Raw genomic sequence first — 27,791 nt, forward strand, 5'->3', positions numbered from 1 at the left:
CGACAGAGTACCATTGGGAAATGTTTTTAGGATGGATGCGTTTACCAGACTAAAGTATTTAAACAGGTGCAGCCTGAAAAATTGGTATTTTAGTTTGTAGATTTTTTCACCGTTTCAGCGTGGGGATGATCTCCACGTTCTCTGGTCTTGTCCCTTTGTAGAGTTGTAGTTTAAACCATTTAAACCAAATACTTGAATCAGTTATAGAACCCATTACACATTATGGTTGTGAGGTCTGGGGTCCGCTCACAAACCAAGAATTCACAAAATGGGACAAACACCAAATAATGCATGCAGAGCAGAATTAGGCCGATATCCGGTAATTATCAAAATCCAGAAAAGAGACGTTAAATTCTACAACCACCTAAAAGGAAGCGATTCCCAAACCTTCCATAACATAGCCATCACCTACAGAGAGATGAACCTGGAGACGAGTCCCCTAAGCAAGCTGGTCCTGGGGCTCTGTTTACAAACACAAACAGACTCCACAGAGCCCCAGGCCAACAGCACAATTAGACCCAATCAAATCATGAGAAAACAAAAACATAATTACTTGACATATAGGAAAAAATGTACAAAGAACCAGATCAAACTAGAATGCTATTTGGCCCTAAACAGAGAGTACACAGTGGCAGAATACCTGACCACTGTGACTGACCCAAACTTAAGAAAAGCTTTGACTATGTACAGACTCTTAGCATAGCCTTGCTATTGGCCGCCGTAGGCAGACCTGGCTCTCAAGAGAAAACAGGCTATGTGCACACTGCCCACAAAATGAGGTGGAAACTGAGCTGCACTTCCTAACCTCCTGCCAAATGTACAGTGGGGCAAAAAAGTATTTAGTCAGCCACCAATTGTGCAAGTTCTCCCACTTAAAAAGATGAGAGAGGCCTGTAATTTACATCATATGTACACTTCAACTATGACAGACAAAATGAGGGGAAAAAATCCAGAAAATCACATTGTAGGATTTTTAATGAATTTATTTGCAAATTATGGTGGAAAATAAGTATTTGGTCAATAACAAAAGTTTCTCAATACTTTGTTATATACCCTTTGTTGGCAATGACAGAGGTCAAACGTTTTCTGTAAGTCTTTACATGGTTTTCACACACTGTTGCTGGTATTTTGGCCCATTCCTCCGTGCAGATCTCCTCTAGAGCAGTGATGATTTGGGGCTGTTGCTGGGCAAAACAGACTTTCAACTCCCTCCAAAGATTTTCTATGGGGTTGAGATCTGGAGACTGGCTAGGCCACTCCAGGACCTTGAAATGCTTCTTACGAAGCCACTCCTTTGTTGCCCGGGCGGTGTGTTTGGGATCATTGTCATGCTGAAAGACCCAGCCATGTTTCATCTTCAATGCCCTTGCTGATGGAAGGAGGTTTTCACTCAAAATCTCACGATACATGGCCCCATTCATTATTTCCTTTACACGGATCAGTTGTCCTGGTCCCTTTGCAGAAAAACAGCCCCAAAGCATGATGTTTCCACCCCCATGCTTCACAGTAGGTGTGGTGTTCTTTGGATGCAACTCAGCATTCTTTGTCCTCCAAACACGACGAGTTGAGTTTTTACCAAAAAGTTATATTTTGGTTTCATCTGACCATAGGACATTCTCCCAATCTTCTTCTGGATCATCCAAATGCTCTCTAGCAAACTTCAGACGGGCCTGGACATGCACTGGTTTAAGCAGGGGGACACGTCTGGCACTGCAGGATTTGAGTCCCTGGCGGCGTAGTGTGTTACTGATGGTAGGCTTTGTTACTTTGGTCCCATCTCTCTGCAGGTCATTCACTAGGTCCCCCCGTGTGGTTCTGGGATTTTTGCTCACCGTTCTTGTGATCATTTTGACCCCACGGGGTGAGATATTGCGTGGAGCCCCAGATCGAGAGAGATTATCAGTGGTCTTGTATGTCTTCCATTTCCTAATAATTGCTCCCACAGTTGATTTCTTCAAACCAAGCTGCTTACCTATTGCAGATTCAGTCTTCCCAGCCTGGTGCAGGTTTACAATTTTGTTTCTGGTGTCCTCTTTGGTCTTGGCCATAGTGGAGTTTGGAGTGTGACTGTTTGAGGTTGTGGACAGGTGTCTTTTATACTGATAACAAGTTCAAACAGGTGCCATTAATACAGGTAACGAGTGGAGGACAGAGGAGCCTCTTAAAGAAGAAGTTACAGGTCTGTGAGAGCCAGAAATCTTGCTTGTTTGTAGGTGACCAAATACTTATTTTCCACCATTATTTGCAACAAATTCATTAAAAATCCTACAATGTGATTTTCTGGTGTTACGGTCGTCGTAATCCTCCTCCTCGGACGAGGAGGAGAGGCGAGAAGGATCAGACCAATATGCGGAGTGGGTTGTGTCCATGATTATTTTAATGAACAAAATCACTGAACACTTACTCATACAAAACAACAAACGTGACAAAACCGAAACGAACCGACAAACAGTCCCGTGTGGCACGAATACAGACACGAGATACAAACACCCACAGCAACCACGTGAATCACAGGCTGCCTAAGTATGATTCTCAATCAGGGACAACGATTGACAGCTGTCTCTGATTGAGAATCATACCCGGCCGAACACAAACCCAACAAGAAAATAACACCTCGACAACCCACCCCAACTCACGCCCTGACCAACTAAATAAACACAAGAAAAAGGAAAAACAGGTCAGGAACGTGACATCTGGATTTTTTTTTCTAATTTCTTCTGTCATAGTTGAAGTGTACCAATGATGAAAATTACAGGCCTCTCTCATCTTTTTAAGTGGGAGAACTTGCACAATTGGTGGCTGACTAAATACTTTTTTGCCCCACTGTATGACCATATTAGAGACACATATTTCCCTCAGATTACACAGATCCACAATTTTGATCAACTCTATCTACTGGGTGAAATACCACAGTGTGCCATCACAGTATCAATATGTATGACCTGTTGCCACAAGAAAATATCAACCAGTGAAGAACAAACACCATTGTAAATACAACCCATATTTATGTTTATTTATTTTCCGTTTTGTACTTTAACCATTTGCACATCGTTACAACACTGTATATATACATAATTATTTTGGAACTTCTGTGATTGTAATGTTTACTGTTCATTTGTATTGTTTATTTCACTTTTGTTTATGCACTTCACTTGCTTTGGCAATGTTAACATGTGCTTCCCATGCCAATAAAGCCCCTTGAATTTAATTGAATTGAGAGGGGGGGCGCCTATGATCCTCCCCCAAGGGCAGTCATGACAAGGGCTTTTATTGGCATGGGAAACGTATGTTAACTTTGCCAAAGCAAGTCCAAAGCAAGTGAACTAGATAATAAACAAAAGTGGAATAAACAATAAAAATGAACAGTAAATATTATCATCAAATCAAGTTTATTTTATATAGCCCTTCGTACATCAGCTAATATCTCGAAGTGCTGTACAGAAACCCAGCCTAAAACCCCAAACAGCAAGCAATGCAAGTGTAGAAGCACGGTGGCTAGGAAAAACTCCCTAGAAAGGCCAAAACCTAGTAAGAAACCTAGAGAGGAACCAGGCTATGAGGGGTGGCCAGTCCTCTTCTGGCTGTGCCGGGTGGAGATTATAACAGAACATGGCCAAGATGTTCAAAAATGTTCATAAGTGACAAGCATGGTCAAATAATACTCAGGAATCATTAAGAGTTGAAAGCAGCAGGTCTGGGACAGGTAGGGGTTCCATAACCGTAGGCAGAACAGTTGAAACTGGAACAGCAGCAAGGCCAGGTGGACTGGGGACAGCAAGGAGTCATCATGCCCGGTAGTCCTGACGTATGGTCCTAGGGCTCAGGTTCTCCGAGAGAGAGAAAGAAAGAGAGAAGGAGAGAATTAGAGAGAGCATACTTAAATTCACACAGGACACTGGATAAGACAGGAGAAGTACTCCAGATATAACCAACTGACCCTAGCCCCCCGACACATAAACTACTGCAGCATAAATACTGGAGGCTGAGACAGGAGGGGTCAGGAGACACTGTGGATTACACTGTGTCTCTCTCTCTTTCTCTGTCTCTTTCTCTATCTCTATCTCTCTCTCTCTCTTCTCCCCAGGGCCTGCACGGATGTGTTGTGCTGTGTCATCTTCGTCATCGTCATCCTCGGCTACATCGCTCTGGGCACCGTGGGTGAGTTGTCATGTTGCTGCCTATTTCATCAGACATAGAGGTTTCATAACAACAAAGTCCCAGTTTCCCACACACATCCCCCTTCCCTCTGTTGTACCTCAAAGAAGGATGTGGTCTAAGACGGAACACAAACCAGCTGCGCGCGTGCGCCATCGTGTGCTATCGTGCGTAAATGTATTTTGTCCCCCTACACCAAACGCGATCACGACACGCAGGTTAAAATATCAAAACAAACTCTGAACCAATTACATTAATTTGGGGACAGGTCGAAAAGCATTAAACATGTATGGCAATTTAGCTAGTTAGCTTGCACTTGCTAGCTAATTTGTTCTATTTAGCTAGGTTGCTGTTGCTAGCTAGTTTGTCCTGGGATATAAACATTGAGTTGTTATTTTACCTGAAATGCACAAGGTCCTCTACTCTGACAATTAATCCACACATAAAACGGCCAACCGAATCGTTTCTAATCATCTCTCCTCCTTCCAGGCTTTTTCATCTTTGAAATTATATGGTGATCAGCATCTAAACTTTCATAGTATTTCCACGACTACCGGAAAAACAGTTCGTCTTTCAATCACCCACGTGGGTATAACCAATGAGGAGATGGCACGTGGGTACCTGCTTCTATAAACCAATTAGAAGATGGGAGAGATGGGACTTTCAGCGCGACCTGCGTCAGAAATAGAAAGGAGTTCTATTTTAGCCCGTGGTCGTAGACGCTCAATGGCGCGCGCGAGCAGTGTGGGTGCAATAATTGAATAACATGGATTTCTAAATTTATTTTGCGACGCTCACGCACGCGACGTGTCCGGTCTGGTCAGCATGTAAGCCAGTGTTTCCCAACACTGGTCCTCAAGTACCCCCAACCGTACACTATTTCATTGTAGCCCTGGACAAGCACACCTGATTCAACTTATCAACTAATCATCTATCCCTCAATGAGTTGAATGAGGTGTGTTTGTCTCGGACTACAATGAAAAGGTTTACTGTTGAGGGTACTCGAGTACTAGGGTTGGGAAACACTGGTCTAAGAAGATGGTGTGAGGAAAGTTGGTGTGTGTGTGAGTTCGTCTGTGTTCATGTTTGTTAGTTAGTGAGTTTCTGCGTGCCTAGCTCTCATCTAGACAGTCTTTGTGTTCTATATATTCCACCAACTGTGTTGCCATATCGATGCTAGTGTTTTATTTGATGCCATTTTTGCATTGAGCAACAGAGCCTCTGATTGTGTCGTGTGTGGGAGGTAGAAATATGAGCGCCTGAATTTCCCCAGAGACAGACCCATTCCTTAATGAGCGGGAGTTAGTAACATCAGTCTGTTTGTATGTGAGGCACTTTCTGTTTTCTGAGCTTACTCTATGGCAGATATTGCAATGCCGTCAGGGGTACGCCAAATAAAAATGTGATTCACATTTAAAAATTTTAAATATATATATTTTTTTCACATTTTCAAACGGTCCATTTATATTTTCCAACGGGGCTATACATTTGGGTGAGGTTTCTTTCTCGCCTGAGTATCCTCGTTACAGTGCCAAAAAAACATCTAGTGTCCAGCAAAATAACATCACAGTGTCAAATACAGGTAGCCTAGTCAAATAATTAACATACAATCACATTAACCGTATGTAGCCAAATGTAGCTGGTGCTCATCCCGTTTGTTCAAAAATGGATAAATGGTTAAAAAAAAGTAAGGCCTGCATTTCCATAGAGACTCATAGTACTGCTACTACCAGCAGTACTACACCTGTACCTGTCAACGACACAAGTTGTTCTGCTTCCACGAGCACATCCAATGCTAGCATCAGTAATTCTACATTTGTTGTTAGCCCAGCTAGCATGGACACACTGCCATTTGTGAATCTGATGCAGCCGAAGAACTTCTGCCCCCATTGCACCATCAAAGAGGCGCAAATATAATGAGAACTACATTGATTTGGGGTTCACTTATATTGGGTGTAGTGCCTTTCCTCAGCCACAGTATGTTATATGTGCAAAAGTACTGTCTCACAACTCTTGCACAGACATTTAGAAACAAAACATGCAAATTTGAAAAATAAGCCACAGGAGTTTTTTGAGCGAGAATTAAGACCACTTTCGAGTAGTAAGACACGTATAAAAGAAACAGATTCCATTAATAACACGGGGCTAGAAGCGTCTTATATGGTGAGATACTGAGTCGCTAGGACAGGCAAGCCCCATACTATTGTGGAGGACTTAATCCTTCCTGTTTCTGTGGCTATGGCTGGGACAATGCTGGGGGAAAAGGCCAAAAAAACTATACAGACAATGCCGTCATCAAACAACACTGTTTCACGACGCATCAATGACATGCGAGGAGATGTTTTGAAACAATTACTGCTTCGCATACAAGCCAGTGAATTATATGCGTTACAGCTGGATGAGTCAACAGACGTGGCGGGCCTGGCACAGCTCTTGGTATATGTCCGTTACGTTTATGGGGGGTCAATTAGGGAAGACATCCTCTTCTGGAAACCAGGACAACAGGAGAGGATATTTTTGAAGTTCTGGACAACTTTGTGACATCAAATGGAATTTGGTGGTCAAGATGTGTTGGTATCCAGGTCACAGTTGTAAATGAGAACTTGTTCTCAACTAGCTTACCTGGTGAAATATATATATATTTTTTAAGTATCTGTACTGATGGCGCAAAAGCCATGACAGGGAGACATAGTGGAGTGGTAACGTGCTTGCAAGCAGTTGCACCCGACGCCACTTGGGTACACTGCAGCATCCACCGAGAGGCTCTTGCTGCCAAGGGAATGCCTGACATTTTGGACACTACAGTGAAAATGGTTAACTTTGTTAAAGCAAGGCCCCGGATCTCTCGTGTATTTTCTGCACTATGCAATGATATGGGCAGCGACCATGTAACACATTTACAACATACAGAAGTGCGCTGGTTATCAAGGGGCAAAGTATGAACAAATTTTTTGGAGTTGAGAGACAAGCTTATTTACTTAAAGTTCTCTTTAATGACCATCATTTTCACTTATCTGACCACTTGCATGATGACGAGTTTCTCACACGACTGGCCTATCTGGGTAATGTTTTTTCTCACCTGAATGATCTGAATCTGGAATTACAGGGACTCTCCGCAAGTATATTCAATGTGCGGGACAAAATTGAGGCTATGATAAAGAAGTTGGAGCTCTTCTCTGTCTGCATTAACTTCTCTGGGATAGTTGGGACGCTAGCGTCCCACTTGACAAGCACCCCCAACCCCCCCCCCACTGATTAGCATCGCTAGCATAGCGTCACAATTAAATAGTAGCATCTAAATATCATTAAATCACAAGTCCAAGACACCAAATGAAAGATACAGATCTTGTGAATAAAGCCATCATTTCTGATTTTTAAAATGTTTTACAGGGAAGACAAAATATGTAAATCTATTAGCTAACCACGTTAGCAAAAGACACCACTTTTCTAACTCCATCAGTTTCTTACTCCATCAGGTGCTATCACAAATTTGACCAAATAAAGATATTGATAGCCACTAACCAAGAAAAAACCTCATCAGATGACAGTCTGATAACATATTTATTGTATAGCATAGGTTTTGTTAGAAAAACTTGCATATTTCAGGTATAAATCATAGTTTGCCATTGCAGCCACCATCACAAATCTCACCAAAGCGACTAGAATTACTACAGAGAGCAACGTGTATTACCAATTTACTCATCATAAAACATTTCTTAAAAATACACAGCACATAGCAATGGAAAGACACAGATCTTGTGAATTCAGATAATATTTCAGATGTTCTAAGTGTTTTACAGCGAAAACACAATAAATCGTTATATTAGCATACCACATGTGCAAACGTTACCCGAGCATTGATTCAAGCCAAAGAGAGCGATAACGTTATCATCGCCAAAATATATTAATTTTTTCACTAACCTTCTCAGAATTCTTCCGATGACACTCCTGTAACCTCATATTACAACATACTTATAGAGTTTGTTCGAAATTGTGCATATTTAGCCACAAAAAAACGTGGTTATACAATGACAATAGTAGCCTACCTGGGACGAAAACGTCGGCCGCCATCTTTGACAGTGATCTGGTCTAATGAATAACTATTCATAAACTTGACTAAAAAAATATAAGTTGGACAGCTATCGAAAGACAAATTAGTTCTTAATGCAATCGCTGAATTACATTTCTAAAATTATCCTTACTGTGCAATACAGGGTTCGCCAAGCGAAGCTACACCAAAAAAATGGCGGAATATGCGTTTAACATTTTTCTACAGAACAACGATTTATCATAATAAATAGCTCTTACTATGAGCTGATCTTCCATCAGAATCTTGGGCAATGAATCCTTTCTCCGGTCTAATCGTCTTTTGGTCGAAAGATGTCCTCTTGCCCTGTCGAAATGGCCACTAACGTTCGGCATGTACTGGAAACGTGCCCAGCCGTTCAAAGTGCATCACAAAGAAATGCCTCAAAATCGCACTAAACGGATATAAATTGCTATAAAACGGTTTAAATTAACTACCTTATGATGTTTTTAACACCTATAACGAGTAAAAACATGACCGGCGATTTAGAAGTGGCTAAACCAAAGCTTGGAAAGAGAGCCAGTCCGACGTCCATCGTGCGCCAGGCGCAGGAAGAAAAGAAAGCTACTTCCGCCTTGTGCTCTTTTATACAGGTCCTGATTGCGCAATCGACTCCATTCAAATTGTCACCTCTTACTGACATCTAGAGGAAGGCGTAGGCGGTGTTTGTATCCTCATAGCATTTACAGGGACCTTAAAACTGACCTGGGACCAGGGGCCAAGATTTCTGAAATCTCACTCCCTGTCAGGAAAAGTGCTGTAGAATGAGTTCTGTTGCACTCAGAGACATAATTCCAACGGTTATAGAAACTAGAGAGTGTTTTCTATCCAATAATAATAATAATAATATGCATATTGTACGAGCAAGAATTGAGTACTAGGCAGTTTAATTTGGAGACCAATTTTCGCTAAGTCGAAACAGCACCCCCTAAATCTCAAAGAAGTTAACAAGGACAACACACAGTTCTTTCCATCATTGTATGATTTTTTTGTGTACAAATGAACAAGCTTACGGACAATGTCAAATGTGATATAGTGAAGCACGTGAGTGAGTTGGGTGCGCAATTACGCAGGTACTTTCTTGAAATGGATGGAACAAACAACTGGATTTGTTATCCCTTTCATGCCCTGCCTCCAGTCCACTTACCGATATCTGAACAAGAGAGCCTGATCGAAATTGCAACAAGCGGTTCTGTGAAAGTTGAATTTAATCAGAAGTCACTGCCAGATTTCTGGATTGGGCTGCGCTCAGAGTATCCTGCCTTGGCAAATCGCGCTGTTAAGACACTGATGCCCTTTGCAACCAAGTACCTATGTGAGAGTGTATTCTCGGCCCTCACTAGCATGAAAAGTAAATACAAGGACAGACTGTGTGGAAAATGATTTAAGACTGAGACTCTCTCCAACACAACCCAACATTGCAGAGTTATGTTTATCATTCAAATTCACCCTTCTCATTAACCTGTGGTGAGTTATTCACAATTTTCAATGAACGATAAGGTTTTTTATGTAAGATGGTTGAATGAAGAGAAAAATTATTGATTATTATTTTTTGTGCCCTGGTCCTATAAGAGCTCTTTGTCACTTCCCACGAGCCGGGTTGTGACAAAAACTCACACTCATTCTTATGTTTAATAAATGTATCGTATAGTGTGTGTGTGTGGCAGGCTTACAATGATGGCGTAAATCAACATTTGAGAGTGCGCTGACCCTGGTGGTAGAGGTGGATTGTTTGAAGGGGTACGGGACTATAAAACGTTTGGGAACCACTGCTCTATGGCATCTCCCTAATCTGTGCTCTAATCTTCTGATTGGAGTTTAGAGCATGTTCTCTAGAGAAATGGGTAATGACCTCTGGCCTCCAAGGCATTTAATTAGAGCAGTTAAACACAGCATACTCCAGTGTGTTCCTCTCAGTAGATTGGAATCAATCATGTGAATCTCCTCACACACACACCTAAGTCTGTACACACACACACACACACACACACACACACACACACACACACACACACACACACACACACACACACACACACACACACACACACACACACACACACACACACACACACCCACCCACCCTGAGTGAGTCAAATGAAATCAACGGTGATGTCTTCTCTCAAAGTGGAGTCCCTCTCAGACTTCGATTGGCAGTGTAGTCACGTCCGAGTCTGGGCAGAGGAAGGACTGTCTGTTGCCCAATTACTTTAAGAGAGCCAGAGCCATGAAAATGGAGGTGACTTCAAATAGACACTGGCATGTCAGCAATTACGTGAAGAGCTTTTCATTCTTTCTCCTCCCATGTGCTCTTCCTCGTGCATAACTTCTCTATCTCATCCTCCCAACTGTGTGAGGCAGGCTAGAAAATAATATGTTATTGTCCTCCTAGGTCATTATTTGCTGTTTATGTTTTGAACAGGTTAGAAAAACTATTGAACACAGGATTGCAACGTGAATTGAAGCCTGAAAAGATGCAGACTGGTGGAGTGTCACGTTCTGACCATAGTTCTTTTGTGTTTTCTTTGTTTTAGTGTTGGTCTGAGTGGGCATTCTATGTTGTGTGTCTAGTTTTCCGTTTCTATGTTTGGCCTGATATGGTTCACAATCAGAGGCAGGTGTTAGTCATTGTCTCTGATTGGGAACCATATTTAGGTAGCCTGTTTTGTGTTGGGTTTTGTGGGTGGTTGTCTTCTGTCGTTGTGTCTATGCACCAGATAGGACTGTTTCGGTTTTTCACATTTGTTGTTTTTGTATTTGTAGTGTTCACGTTTATGTTCTTTATTTAACATGATGAACACTAACCACGCTGCGCTTTGGTCCTCTCCTTCGTCCACAGAAGAAAGCCGTTACATGGAGAAAGTGTTGGAATGATTGGATTACCTTGGCCTTGGTTTTGTTAGTGCTTTTCACTCGTATTATCACTCTCTAAGTTTCTCACATAGACTTTTTGGGGTTGTCCTGTAATGTCTGAACAGCCAGGTCTCAGCTTGACACACTAATATATTCATATCTGGCTTCTGATTGTGATTCATAACAGCAGTCTATATTGGATCCCATTTGACCTGCTTTTATACTGATGTACAGTAGCTGTGGGCTGAAGTGATTATGGTAGTCAATCACATCAATCACATAACGCCCTTTTTACATCAGCAGTTGTCACAAAGTGCTTATACAGAAACCTAAAACCCCAAAGAGCAACAATGCAGATGTAGAATCACAGTGGCTAGGAAAAACTCTGAGAAAGGCAGAAACCTAGAGAGAAACCAGGCTCTGAGGGGTGGTCAGTCCTCTCCTGGCTGTGCCGGGTGGAGATTATAAGAGTACATGGTCATTAAGGCCAGATCGTTCTTCAAGATGTTCAAACATTTATAGATGACCAGCAGGGACAAATAATAATCCCATTGGTTATAGAAGGTACAACAGGTCAGCACCTCAGGAGTAAATGTGAGTTGGCTTTTCATAGCTGAGCATTCAGAGGTCGAGACAACTTGTGCATGTGCATTAGACTGTCAGAATATTCCAATACATACACAGTCAGGCAGATCCTATCACTCATTCATGTCCAGAGTGATTGACATATGACAGGTCTGTGAATGAGGCTAATGATGTGGCCGTCTGTCTGGTTGCAGCCTGGATACATGGCGACCCCAGGAAGGTGGTCTACCCCACTGACAGCCATGGACAGTTCTGTGGACAGCAGGGGACCCCCAACGCGTAAGTAGAAAGAAAGACCGCTATCTGTGTTTGGAGAAAAATGTATTGTATCTACAGTACTATGTATACTATATAGTTACTATGGATAGGTATAGTACTATATCATTGAAATTGCACTTAGGACAAGTGTGGCTTCCCATTAATATCCTCTAAAAGAATTCTGCACTTGGAAGAGATTGTAAGCAGCCTGGGAGGGGTGTCGACTTAAACACTTTTGACGCCTCCAATACAGCAGGAACAACGTGCGAGAAGTCATAATGCTGACAAACTGTTTTTCTCTACGATTAATATCCGGCCTCAGTAAATGTTAGTTGTATTAGTCTGTAATATTTGAAACATAGTCATTTTAATCTACCCTTCTATGTTCAGCAGGGCTCTCCAACCCTGTTCCTGGAGAGATACTGTCCTGTAGGTTTACACTCAACCCTAATCTAGCGCACCGGATTCTAATAATTAGCAGATTGAGAAGGTGAATCAGGATAGTTACAACTGGTGTTGGAGCGAAAACCTGCAAGAGGGTGTGGCTTCCGTGTGGCTCAGTTAGTAGAGCATGGCGCTTGCAACACCATGGTTGTGGGTTCAATTCCCATGGAAGAAAAATAGGTTCAAAAATATATGCACTCACTACTGTATATCGCTCTGGATAAGAGAGTCTGCTAAATGACTAAAATGTGTAGCTCTCCAGGAATGGAGTGAAAACCTGTAGGAGGGTAGCTCTCCAGGAACAGGAATTTAGTGAAAACCTGTAGGAGGGTAGCTCTCCAGGAACAGGAATAGAGTGAAAACCTGTAGGAGGGTAGCTCTCCAGGAACAGGGATAGAGTGAAAACCTGTAGGAGGGTAGCTCTCCAGGAACAGGAATGGAGTGAAAACCTGTAGGAGGGTAGCTCTCCAGGAACAGGAATGGAGTGAAAACCTGTAGGAGGGTAGCTCTCCAGGAACAGGGATAGAGTGAAAACCTGTAGGAGGGTAGCTCTCCAGGAACAGGAATGGAGTGAAAACCTGTAGGAGGGTAGCTCTCCAGGAACAGGAATGGAGTGAAAACCTGTAGGAGGGTAGCTCTCCAGGAACAGGAATAGAGTGAAAACCTGTAGGAGGGTAGCTCTCCAGGAACAGGAATAGAGTGAAAACCTGTAGGAGGGTAGCTCTCCAGGAACAGGAATGAAGTGAAAACCTGTAGGAGGGTAGCTCTCCAGGAACAGGAATAGAGTGAAAACCTGTAGGAGGGTAGCTCTCCAGGAACAGGAATGAAGTGAAAACCTGTAGGAGGGTAGCTCTCCAGGAACAGGAATAGAGTGAAAACCTGTAGGAGGGTAGCTCTCCAGGAACAGGAATGAAGTGAAAACCTGTAGGAGGGTAGCTCTCCAGGAACAGGAATGAGGTGAAAACCTGTAGGAGGGTAGCTCTCCAAGAATTGAGTGAAAACCTACAGGAGGGTAGCTCTCCAGGAACAGGAATAGAGTGAAAACCTGTAGGAGGGTAGCTCTCCAGGAATAGAGTGAAAATCTGTAGGAGGGTAGCTCTCCAGGAACAGGAATGGAGTGAAAACCTGTAGGAGGGTAGCTCTCCAGGAACAGGAATAGAGTGAAAACCTGTAGGAGGGTAGCTCTCCAGGAACAGGAATAGAGTGAAAACCTGTAGGAGGGTAGCTCTCCAGGAATAGAGTGAAAAGCTGTAGGAGGGTAGCTCTCCAGGAACAGGAATAGAGTGAAAACCTGTAGGAGGGTAGCTCTCCAGGAACAGGAATAGAGTGAAAACCTGTAGGAGGGTAGCTCTCCAGGAACAGGAATGAAGTGAAAACCTGTAGGAGGGTAGCTCTCCAGGAACAGGAATAGAGTGAAAACCTGTAGGAGGGTAGCTCTCCAGGAACAGGAATGAAGTGAAAACCTGTAGGAGGGTAGCTCTCCAGGAACAGGAATAGAGTGAAAACCTGTAGGAGGGTAGCTCTCCAGGAACAGGAATGAAGTGAAAACCTGTAGGAGGGTAGCTCTCCAGGAACAGGAATGAGGTGAAAACCTGTAGGAGGGTAGCTCTCCAAGAATTGAGTGAAAACCTACAGGAGGGTAGCTCTCCAGGAACAGGAATAGAGTGAAAACCTGTAGGAGGGTAGCTCTCCAGGAATAGAGTGAAAATCTGTAGGAGGGTAGCTCTCCAGGAACAGGAATGGAGTGAAAACCTGTAGGAGGGTAGCTCTCCAGGAACAGGAATAGAGTGAAAACCTGTAGGAGGGTAGCTCTCCAGGAACAGGAATAGAGTGAAAACCTGTAGGAGGGTAGCTCTCCAGGAATAGAGTGAAAAGCTGTAGGAGGGTAGCTCTCCAGGAACAGGAATGAAGTGAAAACCTGTAGGAGGGTAGCTCTCCAGGAACAGGAATAGAGTGAAAACCTGTAGGAGGGTAGCTCTCCAGGAATAGAGTGAAAAGCTGTAGGAGGGTAGCTCTCCAGGAACAGGAATGAAGTGAAAACCTGTAGGAGGGTAGCTCTCCAGGAACAGGAATGAAGTGAAAACCTGTAGGAGGGTAGCTCTCCAGGAACAGGAATGGAGTGAAAACCTGTAGGAGGGTAGCTCTCCAGGAACTCTGCAGAGCCCTGCTGTACAGTAATCCCCCCTTTTGTTTGTTTAGGGCTTTGCGTGGAATGTATGAAAAGTGCATTTAAAGTAGCATTAACCACCACCACAGGCTCCCCTGCACCCTGTGTGTTTACACTGTGTGTTTACACTGTGTCCTGCCTCTGTTTGACAGGCAGCTCAATCTGCCATTAGTTTCAATACAAAATTTGTTCGCAGGATCTTCTAATAAAACTGTCATTGTGTGTGTTGGAAAACGAATGACTATTCTCTCCATTTCACTGTGGTTACAGCAACAAAGCCATATTATTCTACTTCAACATATTGCAATGTGCCAATCCTGCCGTTCTCATTAACCTCCAGTGCCCTACAACCCAAGTAAGAGGTTCCTCTTTACGCGGCACACACTATGCTATTATGTTCCTGCTTGTTTTTTCTTGCTTGATTATACAAGGTCAGTGTTCTCTGTTGTTAAGCATTGATGAATGTTTGTATCTATCTCTCTCTTCTCAGCTCTGTGTCTCCAAGTGCCCAGACAGATTTGCCACATACCTAGACATGCAGTACAACTACAGGTACAACAACAGCTACTGGGAGTATTACAGGCAGTTCTGCAAGCCAGGCTTCGACAATCCTAGAAAGGTACAGAGACCTGATGCCTCCAGTCACTTATGGCCTCACCTTATCAAGTCCTTGCGTGTTCTGAGTAGATGTCATCTGTAATGGTTATCCATCTAGAAGTCAGTAGCGACCAAGACTCTTATTAGAAGCAATCTTATTAGAATCAGTAAGTCATTTAGTTGCTGCAATTAGAGTATATCTTGTTGTACATTTAATTATACGGAAAAACACTATATTGCTTTATAAGTACTAGGCCTATGTAATGTATTATGTAAAGGAAACATAATGAGATGTAAAAGTTCTGTGGCAAAGAGGGAGGGACTGAAAGGGGGAGAGAGGGAGGAAGAGAGAGAGGAAAAGGCTGTGCGCTTAGTCTGCACCGAGACCAGAGTGCTAAAAATACAAATGACTCAGGAAGGGTTCCCTACCAGTCTGTAATGTATGACAGTCTTCTGTTCTGTTCCTATTCAACTCAGCCACACGCCCACTCTCCTCATGGTCCTTTTGGATAATGGCAAACTCATAGGATATGGTGATAGGATGTCTTACCAGTCATCCTAACCTATGAGTTGGTATAAAAACTCAACTCTGAGGATTTGACGTCACTGAATTTACATTGTTTGACGTCTTCTTCCTCTCTTGTCTCCCTTTAGTCAGTTGCACACGTCTTGAGAGATGAGGACTGCCCATCTATGATAGTGCCAAGCAGACCTTGTAAGTGAATCCAGGTTCTACACACAGTTCCTCCACTATCGTAATGGTGACTTAAGATTCAGACGGTCTATTCTAAGACTTAGGTTCTGTGGGAGGGGGCAGTATGTGTTGGATATCATAAGGTGAATGCACCAATTTGTAAGTCGCTCTGGATAAGAGCGTCTGCTAAATGACGTAAATGTAAATGTGTTAGGGGTTGGGAAAGGAGAGTGATACTTATCAACAGTGTATGACATTGAAACATTATTCTTAGCCATTAAATATTTGTTTGTGTTTTTCAGTCCTTCAGAGGTGCTTCCCTGATTTCATCACCAGGAACGGGACGCTAACTGTCGCCAACAAGACGGACTTCAAAGACGGGTTAGGTAAAACGAGGAGCGTGATCGATCTCAGGGACGCTGCCAAGTAAGTCCTGCTCTCCTCAATGTCCCTTTGTTGTAGTCGAAATGTTGTCGAGGCAGTTTGGTGGAAACACACCACTGGAGGGAAAATGTACATATTTTCTTTATGTGGATTTTAGATTTTTGTCGCCAATTGGATTGAAACCTAGCTATTGCTATCTATTTATAGACTGATAGGCTACCATACAAATTATATCAGACTTACTGTCATTCATAGCCAATTGAATTCAAGTAAACCAATACTGAAACAAAATTAACATATTAACACTTTAATCACATATTTAGTGCGTTCGGAAGATATTCAGACCTGTAACGTGTACGCTGGGAGTCAGGAAGCAAGGGCAGGGAGTGCATATGTAATAATAAGTAGAACACAGTACAAAACAGGAAAAGCGTACAGACATGAAACAGAGTCAATAACACCTGAGAAAAGAACCAAGGGGTGTGACAGATATAGGGGAGGTAATCGGGAAGGTGATGGAGTCCAGGAGAGTGTCATGAGGCGCAGGTGCGCGTAACGATGGTGGCATGTCTGCATAATGATGAGACAACTGGCGGCGTTGAGCGCCGGGGAGCGGGAGTAAACGTGACAGTACTCTTTGACTTTTTCCACATTTTGTTATGTTACAGCCTTATTCTAAAATCGATGAAATAGTTTTTTTCCCCTCATCCATCTACACACCCCATATTGACAAAGCAAAAACAGGTTTTTATATTTTTGGGGGAAATGTATAAAAAAATTAAACTGATATCACATTTACATAAGTATTCAGACCCTTGACTCAGTACTTTGTTGAAGCACCTTTGTCAGCGATTACAGCCTTGAATCTTCTTGGGTATGGCGCTACAAGCTTGGCACACCTGTATTTGGGGAGTTTCTCCCATTCTTCTCTGCCCAATCAATTTAATTTACTACAGGTGGACTCCAATCAAGTTGTGGAAAAATCTCATGGATGACCTATGGAAACAGGATGCACCTGAGCTCAATTTTGAGTCTCATAGCAAAGGGTTTGAATACTTGTACTTATGTAAATAAGGTTCCATTCCAACAGCAAGGATTGGAAAGGTCTCAAACTAATTACAGTATTTCAACCTTCTGTAGCCCCGAGTTCGCTGTCTTCAAACTAACCTTCCCACTTGACTGTGCATCATCGGTAATCTGCTGCTGCTCCTCTCTGACTGTGGCTGTGGAAAGGAAAGGGGACAGATTACCTCTAAATGTTGTATGATGTGGAGCTTACATCGATATCAAAGCCCTAACAAAGAGTAACAATGTAGCTTACAGTTGATGTACTATTGGTCTTTCAAAGCTGAGTGTCACGTCACCTCCTGGTTTTCATCAATGTGTTCCTTCATCAATGTGTTCCTTCATCAATGTGTTCCTTCATCAGTGTGTTCCTTCGTCAATGTGTTCCTTCGTCAATGTGTTCCTTCGTCAATGTGTTCCTTCGTCAATGTGTTCCTTCGTCAACGTGTTCCTTCGTCAATGTGTTCCTTCATCAACTTGTTCCTTCGTCAATGTGTTCCTTCGTCAATGTGTTTCTTCGTCAACGTGTTCCTTCTTTCTTATCATAATGTTTGCAAAGATTTCATTTAGTAAAACTGGAAAAGAGCACCCTCAGATTAGTGTAGTAATTAGCGTTATTACCACAGTAATTACCACAAGTTATATATAGGTCTTAGGCCTACCTCAGTCTATGAAAGTCAATCTGAACACAAAAATTGAGTTTCGTAGCTGAAAATGAAGGTGGTATTCTGATGTCCTTGTCATGAGATGAAACTGTTTTGAAGACCATTACTGACAGTGTGTTCTTTGCTTCTGACAGAGCAGGGATGATGTCCTCTAACTTATCCTTCCCTCAGTCTCTGAAGCAGAAAGATTTATCTCTGAGCCTCAAGCCACCAGACTCAGTGGCACTCACTTTGTCTGCTGTACTTGTGCCTTGATGTTATGACTGCTCTATTTTTTTTTATTTTTTATTTCACCTTTACTTAACCAGGTAGGCTAGTTGAGAACAAGTTCTCATTTACAACTGTGACCTGGCCAAGATAAAGCAAAGCAGTTCGACACATACAACAACACAGAGTTACACATGGAATAAACAAACATACAGTCAATAATACAGCAGAAAAAGTCTATATACATTGTGTGCAAATGAGGTAAGATAAGGGAGGTAAGGCAATAAATAGGCCATGGTGGCGAAGTAATTACAATATAGCAATTAAACACTGGAATGGTAGATGTGCAGAAGATGAATGTGCAAGTAGAGATACAGGGGCGCAAAGGAGCAAAATAAATACATAAATACAGCATGGGGATGAAGTAGTTGGATGGGCTATTTACAGATGGTCTGTGTACAGGTGCAGTGATCTGTGAGCTGCTCTGACAGCTGGTGCTTAAAGCTAGTGAGGGAGATATGAGTCTCCAGCTTCAGTGATTTTTGCAGTTTGTTCCAGTCATTGGCAGCAGAGAACTGGAAGGAAAGGCAGCCAAAGGAAGAATTGACTTTGGGGGTGACCAGTGAGATATACATGCTGGAGCGCGTGCTACGGGTGGGTGGTGCTATGGTGACCAGTAAGCTGAGATAAGGCGGGGCTTTACCTAGCAGGGTCTTGTAGATGACCTGGAGCCAGTGGGTTTGGCAACGAGTATGAAGCGAGGGCCAGCCAACAAGAGCATACAGGTCACAGTGGTGGGTAGTATATGGGGCTTTGGTGAATGACATCGCCAAAGTTGAGGATCGGTAGGATGGTCAGTTTAACGAGGGTATGTTTGGCAGCATGAGTGAAGGATTCTTTGTTGCGAAATAGGAAGCCGATTCTAGATTTAATTTTGGATTGGAGACGCTTAATGTGAGTCTGGAAGGAGAGTTTACAGTCTAACCAGACACCTAGGTATTTGTAGTTGTCCACATATTATAAGTCAGAACCGTCCAGAATAGTGATGCTGGACGGGCGGGCAGCGATCGATTGAATAGCATCATTTAGTTTTACTTGCATTTAAGAGCAGTTGGAATTCACGGAAGGAGAGTTGTATGGCATTGAAGCTCATCTGGAGGTTAGTTAACACAGTGTTCAAAGAAGGGCCAGAGGTATACTGAATGGTGTCATCTGCGTATAGGTGGATGAGAGAATCACCAGCAGCAAGAGCGACATCATTGATGTATACAGAGAAGAGAGTCGGCCCGAGAATAGAACCTTGTGGCACCCCGATAGAGACAACAGGCCAGACAACAGGCCCTCCGATTTCACACACTGAACTCTATCAGAGAAGTAGTTGGTGAACCAGGCAAGGCGATCATTTGAGAAACCAAGTCTGTTGAGTCTGCCGATAAGAATGTGGTGATTGACAGAGTCGAAAGCCTTGGCCAGGTCGATGAATACGGCTGCACAGTAATGTCTCTTATCGATGGCTGTTATGATATCGTTTAAGACCTTGAGCGTGGCTGAGTTGCACCCATGACCAGCTCTGAAGCCAGATTGCATAGCGGAGAAGGTACTGTGGGATTCGAAATAGTCGGTGATCTGTTTGTTGACTTGGCTTTCGAAGACCTTAGAAAGGCAGGGTAGGATAGGTATAGGTCTATAGCAGTTTGGGTCAAGAGTGTCTCCCACATTGAAGAGGGGGATGATCGCGGCAGCTTTACAATCTTTGTGAATCTCAGACGATACGAAAGAGAGGTTGAACAGGCTAGTAATAGGGGTTGCAACAATTTCGGCAGATCATTTTAGAAACAGAGGGTCCAGATTGTCTAGCCCGGCTGATTTGTAGGGGTTCAGATTGATGTCCTTATTGTTGACTAGTCGTCTAATGTCATCCTCATTGTTTTGACTGGGATGCTATTGTTTTAACTGGTGTAATGCTATTTTTTAGACAGGTATAATGCCATTGTTTTAACTGGTGCAATGCTGTTGTTTTGACTGGTGTAATGCTATTATTTTGACTGGTGTAATGTTTTTGTTTTGACTGGAGTGATGCTTTTGTTATGACAGGTGTAATGTTATCTTTCATCTCACCAAAATGTTGAACTTTGTATGACCTCAACCACTGTTGTTAGGGTGACAGCTCCTTCATTTCCCATTAAATAAAATTATAGCAATGTTAAAGGGCCATTTTTCTAATCTCTCAGCTTTTCGCCTGGTGGTGAACCCCTCAGGCATGGCTGGGCTCATCTCACCCTTACATGTGATTTGTCCACCCCAGTGCCTTTCCCATATTTCCCCCTGAATGTCAAGCGCTTCAACAAGCTGTCCAAGGACAGAGCATTTCAGGCCAATTACACTTCCTACAACCAACCACTCCAACTTAGCTTCTATTATTTTGCTTTCGACTGGCTGAACTCCATCTGTTAATATCTGGTCTGTTGAGTGCATTAGGCACATCAGCATGCCACGTGTATCCACAGAGTTGGGTAAATCTACTTTTTCCTACCAGGTCCCTATCATGTGGAATAATCTCCAAGTATTGCTTGGATGTGTTGTTGTCTCTGGGTCATTTTAGGAGAAAAGTTAGGGATTTTTATAGTGATAAAGGTGTTTGTTTTGTATGATTGTGTACCGTAATTTCTGGACTATTAAGCGCACCTGAATATAAGCCGCACCCACTGAATTAAAAAAATATATGTATTTTGTACATAAATAAGCCGCACATGTCTATAAGCCGCAGGTGCCTACCGGTACATTGAAACAAATGAACTTTACACAGCCTTTAAACGAAACATGGCTTGTAACAAAAATAAATAGGCTTTTAAACGAAACACGGCTTGTAACAAAAATAAATAGGCTTTAACGAAACACGGCTTGTAACAAAAATAAATAAAATAGCAGTAAACAGTAGCCTACCAAGAAAGTCATTGGTCACTATCTTCCTCCTCCTGTGCACTGAAACCACTGAAGTCATCTCCTTCGGTGTCGGAGTTGAATAGCCTCAGAATTGCTTCATCCGATGTTGGATCGTTTTCATTGTCGCTCTCGTCACTTTCATCCGGAGGCAAATTCCCCGCTGAGCTCATGCTGCCCTCTTCAACACGCAGCAGTCCAGCCTTTCGAAACCCGTTGATGATAGTGGATGTTTTGACAATGCTCCACGCTGTCAGGACCCATTGACAGACTTGACCATAAGTTGCTCTTCGCATGCGGCCCGTTTTAGTGAAGGATTTCTCCCCACTTGTCATCCAAGCCTCCCACTGAACGCCACCTTAAATGCACGATTTACACTGATGTCGAGTGGCTGCAAATACTTTGTTGTGCCCCCAGGAATCACAACTGGAATTGAGTTTGTCCTCTTGATGGCTTCTTTCACAGAATCTGTTATGTGGGCCCTCATGCTGTCCAACACGAGCAATGCCTTGTTCTTGTGAAAGAATCCTCCCGGTCGCTTGCCGTAACACTCCGTATGCCATTCATGCATTAGGCCTTCCGTCATCCATCCTTTCTTGTTGACTTTCACAACAATTCCTCTCGGGAATTTTTCTTTTGGCATCGTCATGCGTTTGAAAATCAACATCGGTGGAAGCTTTTCTCCCGATGCCGTGCAGCGCAGAACACAGGTGAAGTGCGTTTTTTCATGCCCAGTTGTTTTCAGCGTGACTGATGATTCGCCTTTCCTGTTGACAGTCCGAGTGAGAGGCAGGTCAAACGTCAGAGGAACCTCGTCCATATTTATGATGTCGTGCTGGCCGATGGAATGCTCCGCTATCTTTGCATCAGTGAATTTACGGAAGTTTGAAACTTTTTCCTCGTAGTCGGGAGGGAGCTGCTGACACAGACTCGTCCGTACCCTGATGGACAGGCCTTTACGTCTCATAAATCTTAGACACCACGATGGTCCACCTCTAAAATCCTCAAACTTCATTGCGGTGGCGATTGTTTTGGCTTTCAGTCGGATCTGCACAGTTGAAACACCTCGGCCGTCTGCTCTCTGTGTGTTGACCCAGTCTTCAAGCTCATTTTCTAGTTCGGGTCATCTGCTTTTCTTCCCTCTGAAAGATTTTGTTGTCTTTTTGCACTGAGTCAGTTCCACACGCTGCTGTTTTCAACGTCTTATCATCGACTCATTAAGGCCAAGCTCCCGTGCAGCAGCTCTATTTCCTTTTCCAACAGCCAGATCGATCGCCTTCAACTTGAAAGCTGCATCATATGCATTTCTCCGTGTCTTTGCCATGATGAGGGTGAAAAAATGACTACCGTAATCAGAATGATGCGAAGTTTGAGCGCGCTCGATTTACGTCACATTATGTGACGGTGCTCAGTTTTTTGGCGGCATGAATTTGTAAAAGCGGGAAATATCCATAATTTTGCTGCGTCATTGTATAAGCCGCGAGGTTCAAAGCGTGGGAAAAAGTAGTGGCTTATAGTCTGGAAATTACGATATATAATATTTGCTATTGATTTAATTTTGTGTTTTAAATTGTCTAATTTTATTTTTTGTATCGTTCCCAGGGCACATTTGCAAATGAGACCTAGGTCTCAATGTGTTTTTCCCTAGTTAAATACAAGTTAACAAATGGTTTCATTAGTACTAATGGAGATCAGGGACTCTCTTTTTCATAACAACAAAATTACTTAAGTAAATTGTATTTTGTGCTACTATAGGGATTTTTATAGAAGTACGATGGCGCAGATTAAATGAACGCCTAGAGTGAGCTTTGCTCCTGACATGAGGTAGCTGTCCTCATAAAACAGATTAGTGCTTGGTATTCTACACAGTTCCAGTGGAAGGTTGATTCTAGTCTCATGCTACTGCTGTCCACCAGTCCTGTAGAGGCTGAAAGTCTAGTGAGCATATCAGATATCTACAATTTAAATTATGAACAATATAACTTGTGTTAACGTTGCCAGTTTACCAATGCAATAATGAGGAATCACAAAGCCAGATATTTGCATGATTTTACAGAATCTCTGTAGTTACAGTGGATATCTGATCAAAGTATTCTAGGTGGTTTTTGCTATCACCTCTTTCTCTAGCTTGTACATTGAACCGTTACCATACCCTGCTTGTACATGTAGTTTTGACGGAAAGAGATTCAGGAATAATTAATAATCCAGACCCATTTCTTTGTCATGTTCTAATCAGACGATTCATTTGTAACTGCTGTAGAGTAGTAACCTGCTGCTTCCGAGTCATAGAGAGCATCGCTGCTTCCTAGCACTTTGATAACACTGATGTTGACTTGTGGTATTTATAAGGGAGGCCTGTGCAGGGAGGCCTGTGCAGTCTCCCAGGGTTGTACAACCCCATCATAAACTGCAGTGTGTCATGACCTGCTGTGTGAATAAGAGAGTCACTGTTATACAACACAGGTCAGTATAAGTCAATGTTTCTCCCTTTGTGGACATGTTCTCACTCTCTTTCTCCCTCCCTCCCTCTCTTTCTCCCTTCATCTCCCTCTCTATCTACCTTTTTTCTTTCCACAATCCTCCCACCCCACTATATTTGTCTATCCCACTCCACCTCTTCCTCTCTCACAGTGGCATTACCAGTCTGCTAGATGCCAAGGAGGTTGGCATGAAGATATTTGAGGATTACGCCAGCTCCTGGTACTGGATCTTAATGTAAGACCCGCGTTTCTGTGCGTCTGTGAGTGTCATATGTGTGTTTTACTGTGGTTTTCACTCTGACATAAAGGTGTGTGTGTGTGTGTGTGTGTGTGTGTGTGTGTGTGTGTGTCTAGAGGTCTGGTGATAACCATGGTGGTCAGCCTGGCTTTTATCCTGCTGCTACGGTTCACAGCCGGAGTTCTCCTGTGGCTCATCATCTTTGGAGTCATCGCTGTGGTGGGCTATGGTTAGTACTACAATACAGCACACTCTGTCAATAATCAACTTTAGCCTCAGTAAAAGAGCCTAATGCCGTCTTTAGTCTGAGTACAGTACCCACACTCCACCAGCCCATACTGTACTTAAGGTAACATACCGCTACTGTATATAGATTTGTGGGAGACAGTGTCCACATCTTCTAACATCCAACTGTCACCAACACCTCTGGTGTCATGGCAAACCAACACCTGTTGTCATGGAAAACCAAATGTAGCAGATAACTTCTCACATCTCTCTCTCTTCCTTATTTTTTATCTCTCTCTACCCCCCCCTCTCTCTCTCTCTCTCTCAGGGATCTGGCACTGCTACTGGGAGTTCAGTACACTGAGAGGGAAGCCACACAGTGATGGTGATGTTACCATCGCTGACATCGGCTTTCAGACGGACTTCGGTGTTTACCTGCAGCTCAGTCAAACCTGGCTCATCTTGAGTGAGTGACCATCCACTATCCCGCTATTTAAGCACAGGGGGATACTATTTATTTATTTATTTTATTGAACCTTTATTTAACTAGGCAAGTCAGTTAAGAACAAATTCTTATTTACAATGATGGCCTACCAAAAGGCAAAAGGCCTCCTGCGGGGACGGGGGCCTGGGATTAAAAATAAAACATAAATATAGGACAAAACACACATCACAGCAAGAGAGACAACAACGCTACATAAAGAGAGACCTAAGACAACAACATAGCAATGCAGTAACAGATGACAACACAGCATAGTAGCAACACAACATAACAACAACATGGTAGCAACACATGGTAGCAGCACAAAACATGGTACATACATTATTGGGCACAGACAACAGCACAAAGGGCAAGAAGGTAGAGACAACAATACATCACACAAAGCAGCCACAACTGTCAGTAAGTGTCCATGATTGACTCTTTGAATGAAGAACTGAAAAGAGGAGCGACCCAGGGATGTGTGTGCTTTGGGGACCTTTAACAGAATGTGACTGGCAGATCGGATGTTGTATGTGGAGGATGAGGGCTGCAGTAGATATATCAGAATGTGGGGGAGTCAGGCCACTGGTTGATGCTTTATATATAAGCATCAACCAGTGGGTCTTGCGACGGGTATACAGAGATGACCAGTTTACAGAGGAGTATAGAGTGTAGTGATGTGTCCTATAAGGAGCATTGGTGACAAATCTGATGGCGGAAGGGTAAAGCACATCTAGCCGCTCGAGCGCACCCTTACCTGCCTATCTATAAATTATGTCTCCGTAATCTAGCATGGGTATGATGGTCATCTGAATCAAGGTTAGTTTGGCAGCTGAGGTGAAAGAGGAGCGATTACGATAGAGGAACCCAAGTCTAGATTTAACTTTAGCCTGGAGCTTTGATATGTGCTGAGAGAAGGACAGTGTACCATCTAGCCTTACTCCCAAGTACTTGTATATAGGTGGCTACCCCAAGCTCTAAACCCTCAGAGGTAGTAATAACACCTGTGGAAAGAGCGGCATTCTTCTTACCAAACCACATTTACCTTTGTTTTGGAGGTGTTCCGAACAAGGTTAATGGTAGAGAAACCTTGTAGGACATTAAGAAAGCTTTGTTGTAGAGCATTTAACACATAATCCGGGGAGGGGCCAGCTGATTATAAGACTGTATCATCTGCATATAAATGGATGAGAGAGCTTCCTACTGCCTGAGCTATCATGTTGAAGTAAATTGAGAAGAGCGTGGGGCCTAGCATCGAGCCTTGGCGTACTCCCTTGGTGACAGGCAGTGGCTGAGACAGCAGATTTTCTGACTTTATACACTGCACTCTTTGAGAGAGTTAGTTAGCAAACTAGGCCAAAGACCCTTCAGAGACACCAGTACTCCTTAGCTGGCCCACAAGAATGGAATGGTCTACCGTATCAAAAGATTTGGCCAAGTCAATAAAAATAGCAGCACAAAATTGCTTAGAATCAAGGGCAATGGTGACATAATCGAGGACCTTTAAGGTTGCAGTGACACATCCATAACCTGAGCGGAAACCAGATTGCATACCCGAGAAAATACTATAGACATCAGGAAAGCCAGTCAGTTGACTATTGACAAGTTTTTCCAACACTTTTGATAAACAGGGCAACATAGATATAGGCCTATAACAGTTAGGATCAGCCTGATCTCCCCCTTTAAATAAAGGACGAACTGTGGCTGCCTTCCAAGCAATGGGAACCTCCCCAGAAAGGAGAGACAGGTTAAAAAGGTTTAAGATAGGCTTGGCGATGACCCAGATGGTTTTTTGGGGGTCAAGTTTAAGGAGCTCCTTTAGCACCTTGGAGTCAGTGACTGCCTGAAGGGAGAAACTGTGTATCAAAGCAGGGGGAAAAGAAGGAGAAGCATGGGGGATAGTCGCATTAGAAGGGGTGGGAGATAAGGAAATGTAGGACGGGCAAGGAGGCATGGCTGAGTCAAATAGGAATCCTGACTTAATGAAGTGGTGATTAAAGAGCTTAGCCATGTGCTTCTTGTCAGTAACAACCACATCATCAATATTAAGGTACATGGGCAGCTGTGAGGAGGAGGATTTATTCTCCAGGTCTTTAACCATTTTCCGTATCTTCTTGGGGTTAGACCCACAGAGAGAATTGCTCCTTAAAGTAACTAACTTTGGCCTTCCCGATAGCCTGAGTGCACTTATTTCTCATTTGCCTGAACGATAGCCAGTCAGCCTGAGTATGCGTGTGCGTGCGGAGCCTTTCGCCAAATGCAATTCTTGAGATGGAGTAATTTTGGGGCGGCAGGTAGCCTATTGGTTAGAGCGTTGGGCCAGTAACCGAAAGGTTGCTAGATCGAATCCCCAAGAGGACAGGGTAAAAATCTGTCATTCTGGCCTTGAACAAGGCAGTTAGCCCACTGTTCCTAGGCCATCATTGAAAATAAGAATTTGTTCTTAACTGACTTGCCTAGTTAAATAAAGTTTAAATAAAAATAATAAGAAAAAAAAGATCACGGTTGAACCTGTTTTAAAAAAAAATAAAAAAAATATTATGGTGGCGTGTTTGTTAACAATACCACTGAAAATATCAAAAAAGAAGTTCCAAGCGTCTTCGACAAGCTGATTCTATACCATTTTACGGAAGCCAGTTCATGAGGAAAGGCTTTCTCATTGAAGTTTTTTAGCAAGCATCTATTACAAATCACGACAGGTCGTTTCACTGAACAGCCATTATGACCACGGGCTGTAAAACAGTGATCACTAAGATCATTACAGAAAACACCAGACTGACACCTATTAGGATTATTTGTGAGGATAGCATCGAGGAGAGTAGCCTTTTCTGGGTGTTTGGAGTCATACCTTGTGGGATTGGTAATAATCTGAGAAAGATTTAGGGAGTCCCATTTCTTTAGGACTTGGTCAGGTGGTTTAAACATGTCCCATTTGAGGTCACCTAGCAGGACAAATTCAGACTTAGTCTAAGAGGCCAGGAGAGAGCTTAGGGCAGGTAGGGTACAGGTCGGTGCTGATGGAGAACGATAGCACCCAGCAACAGTCAACAAAGAGATATTAAACATTTTAATGCTTAAAACCAGCAAATCTAATTGTTTGGAAACAGACTTGGTGGAGACAACCGAGCACTGAAGGTGATCCTTGGTAAAGATTGCCACTCCCCCACCTTTGGAATATCTGTTTTGCCTAAAAAGGTTATAACCAGAAAGGTTAACATCAGTATTCAAAACACTCTTCCTTAACCACGTCTCAGTAATGACCAACA

The 27,791-nt window shown here is 43.0% G+C and overlaps 1 protein-coding gene across 3 annotated transcripts in view; it reads left to right on the forward strand.

The window, feature by feature from the left end:
- The window catches only part of LOC129867401 (choline transporter-like protein 5-B), an 82,452-nt gene that overhangs the window by 45,710 nt on the left and 8,951 nt on the right, over positions 1-27,791 (forward strand). Inside the window, exons 3-11 of one of the 3 annotated variants that reach the window (XM_055940772.1) lie at positions 4,085-4,158; positions 11,875-11,959; positions 14,820-14,904; positions 15,040-15,168; positions 15,801-15,861; positions 16,143-16,266; positions 23,733-23,816; positions 23,936-24,048; positions 24,373-24,510. In XM_055940772.1, the coding sequence (XP_055796747.1) occupies positions 4,085-4,158; positions 11,875-11,959; positions 14,820-14,904; positions 15,040-15,168; positions 15,801-15,861; positions 16,143-16,266; positions 23,733-23,816; positions 23,936-24,048; positions 24,373-24,510 (893 nt within the window). Of the gene's footprint in view, positions 1-4,084; positions 4,159-11,874; positions 11,960-14,819; positions 14,905-15,039; positions 15,169-15,800; positions 15,862-16,142; positions 16,267-23,732; positions 23,817-23,935; positions 24,049-24,372; positions 24,511-27,791 lie in introns of those variants that run through there. The other 2 variants (XM_055940773.1, XM_055940775.1) reach the window with 2 other exon arrangements.

Source organism: Salvelinus fontinalis, chromosome 12 (genome assembly GCF_029448725.1).
Source record: "Salvelinus fontinalis isolate EN_2023a chromosome 12, ASM2944872v1, whole genome shotgun sequence".
In the NCBI taxonomy this organism is placed as follows: Eukaryota; Metazoa; Chordata; class Actinopteri; order Salmoniformes; family Salmonidae; genus Salvelinus; species Salvelinus fontinalis.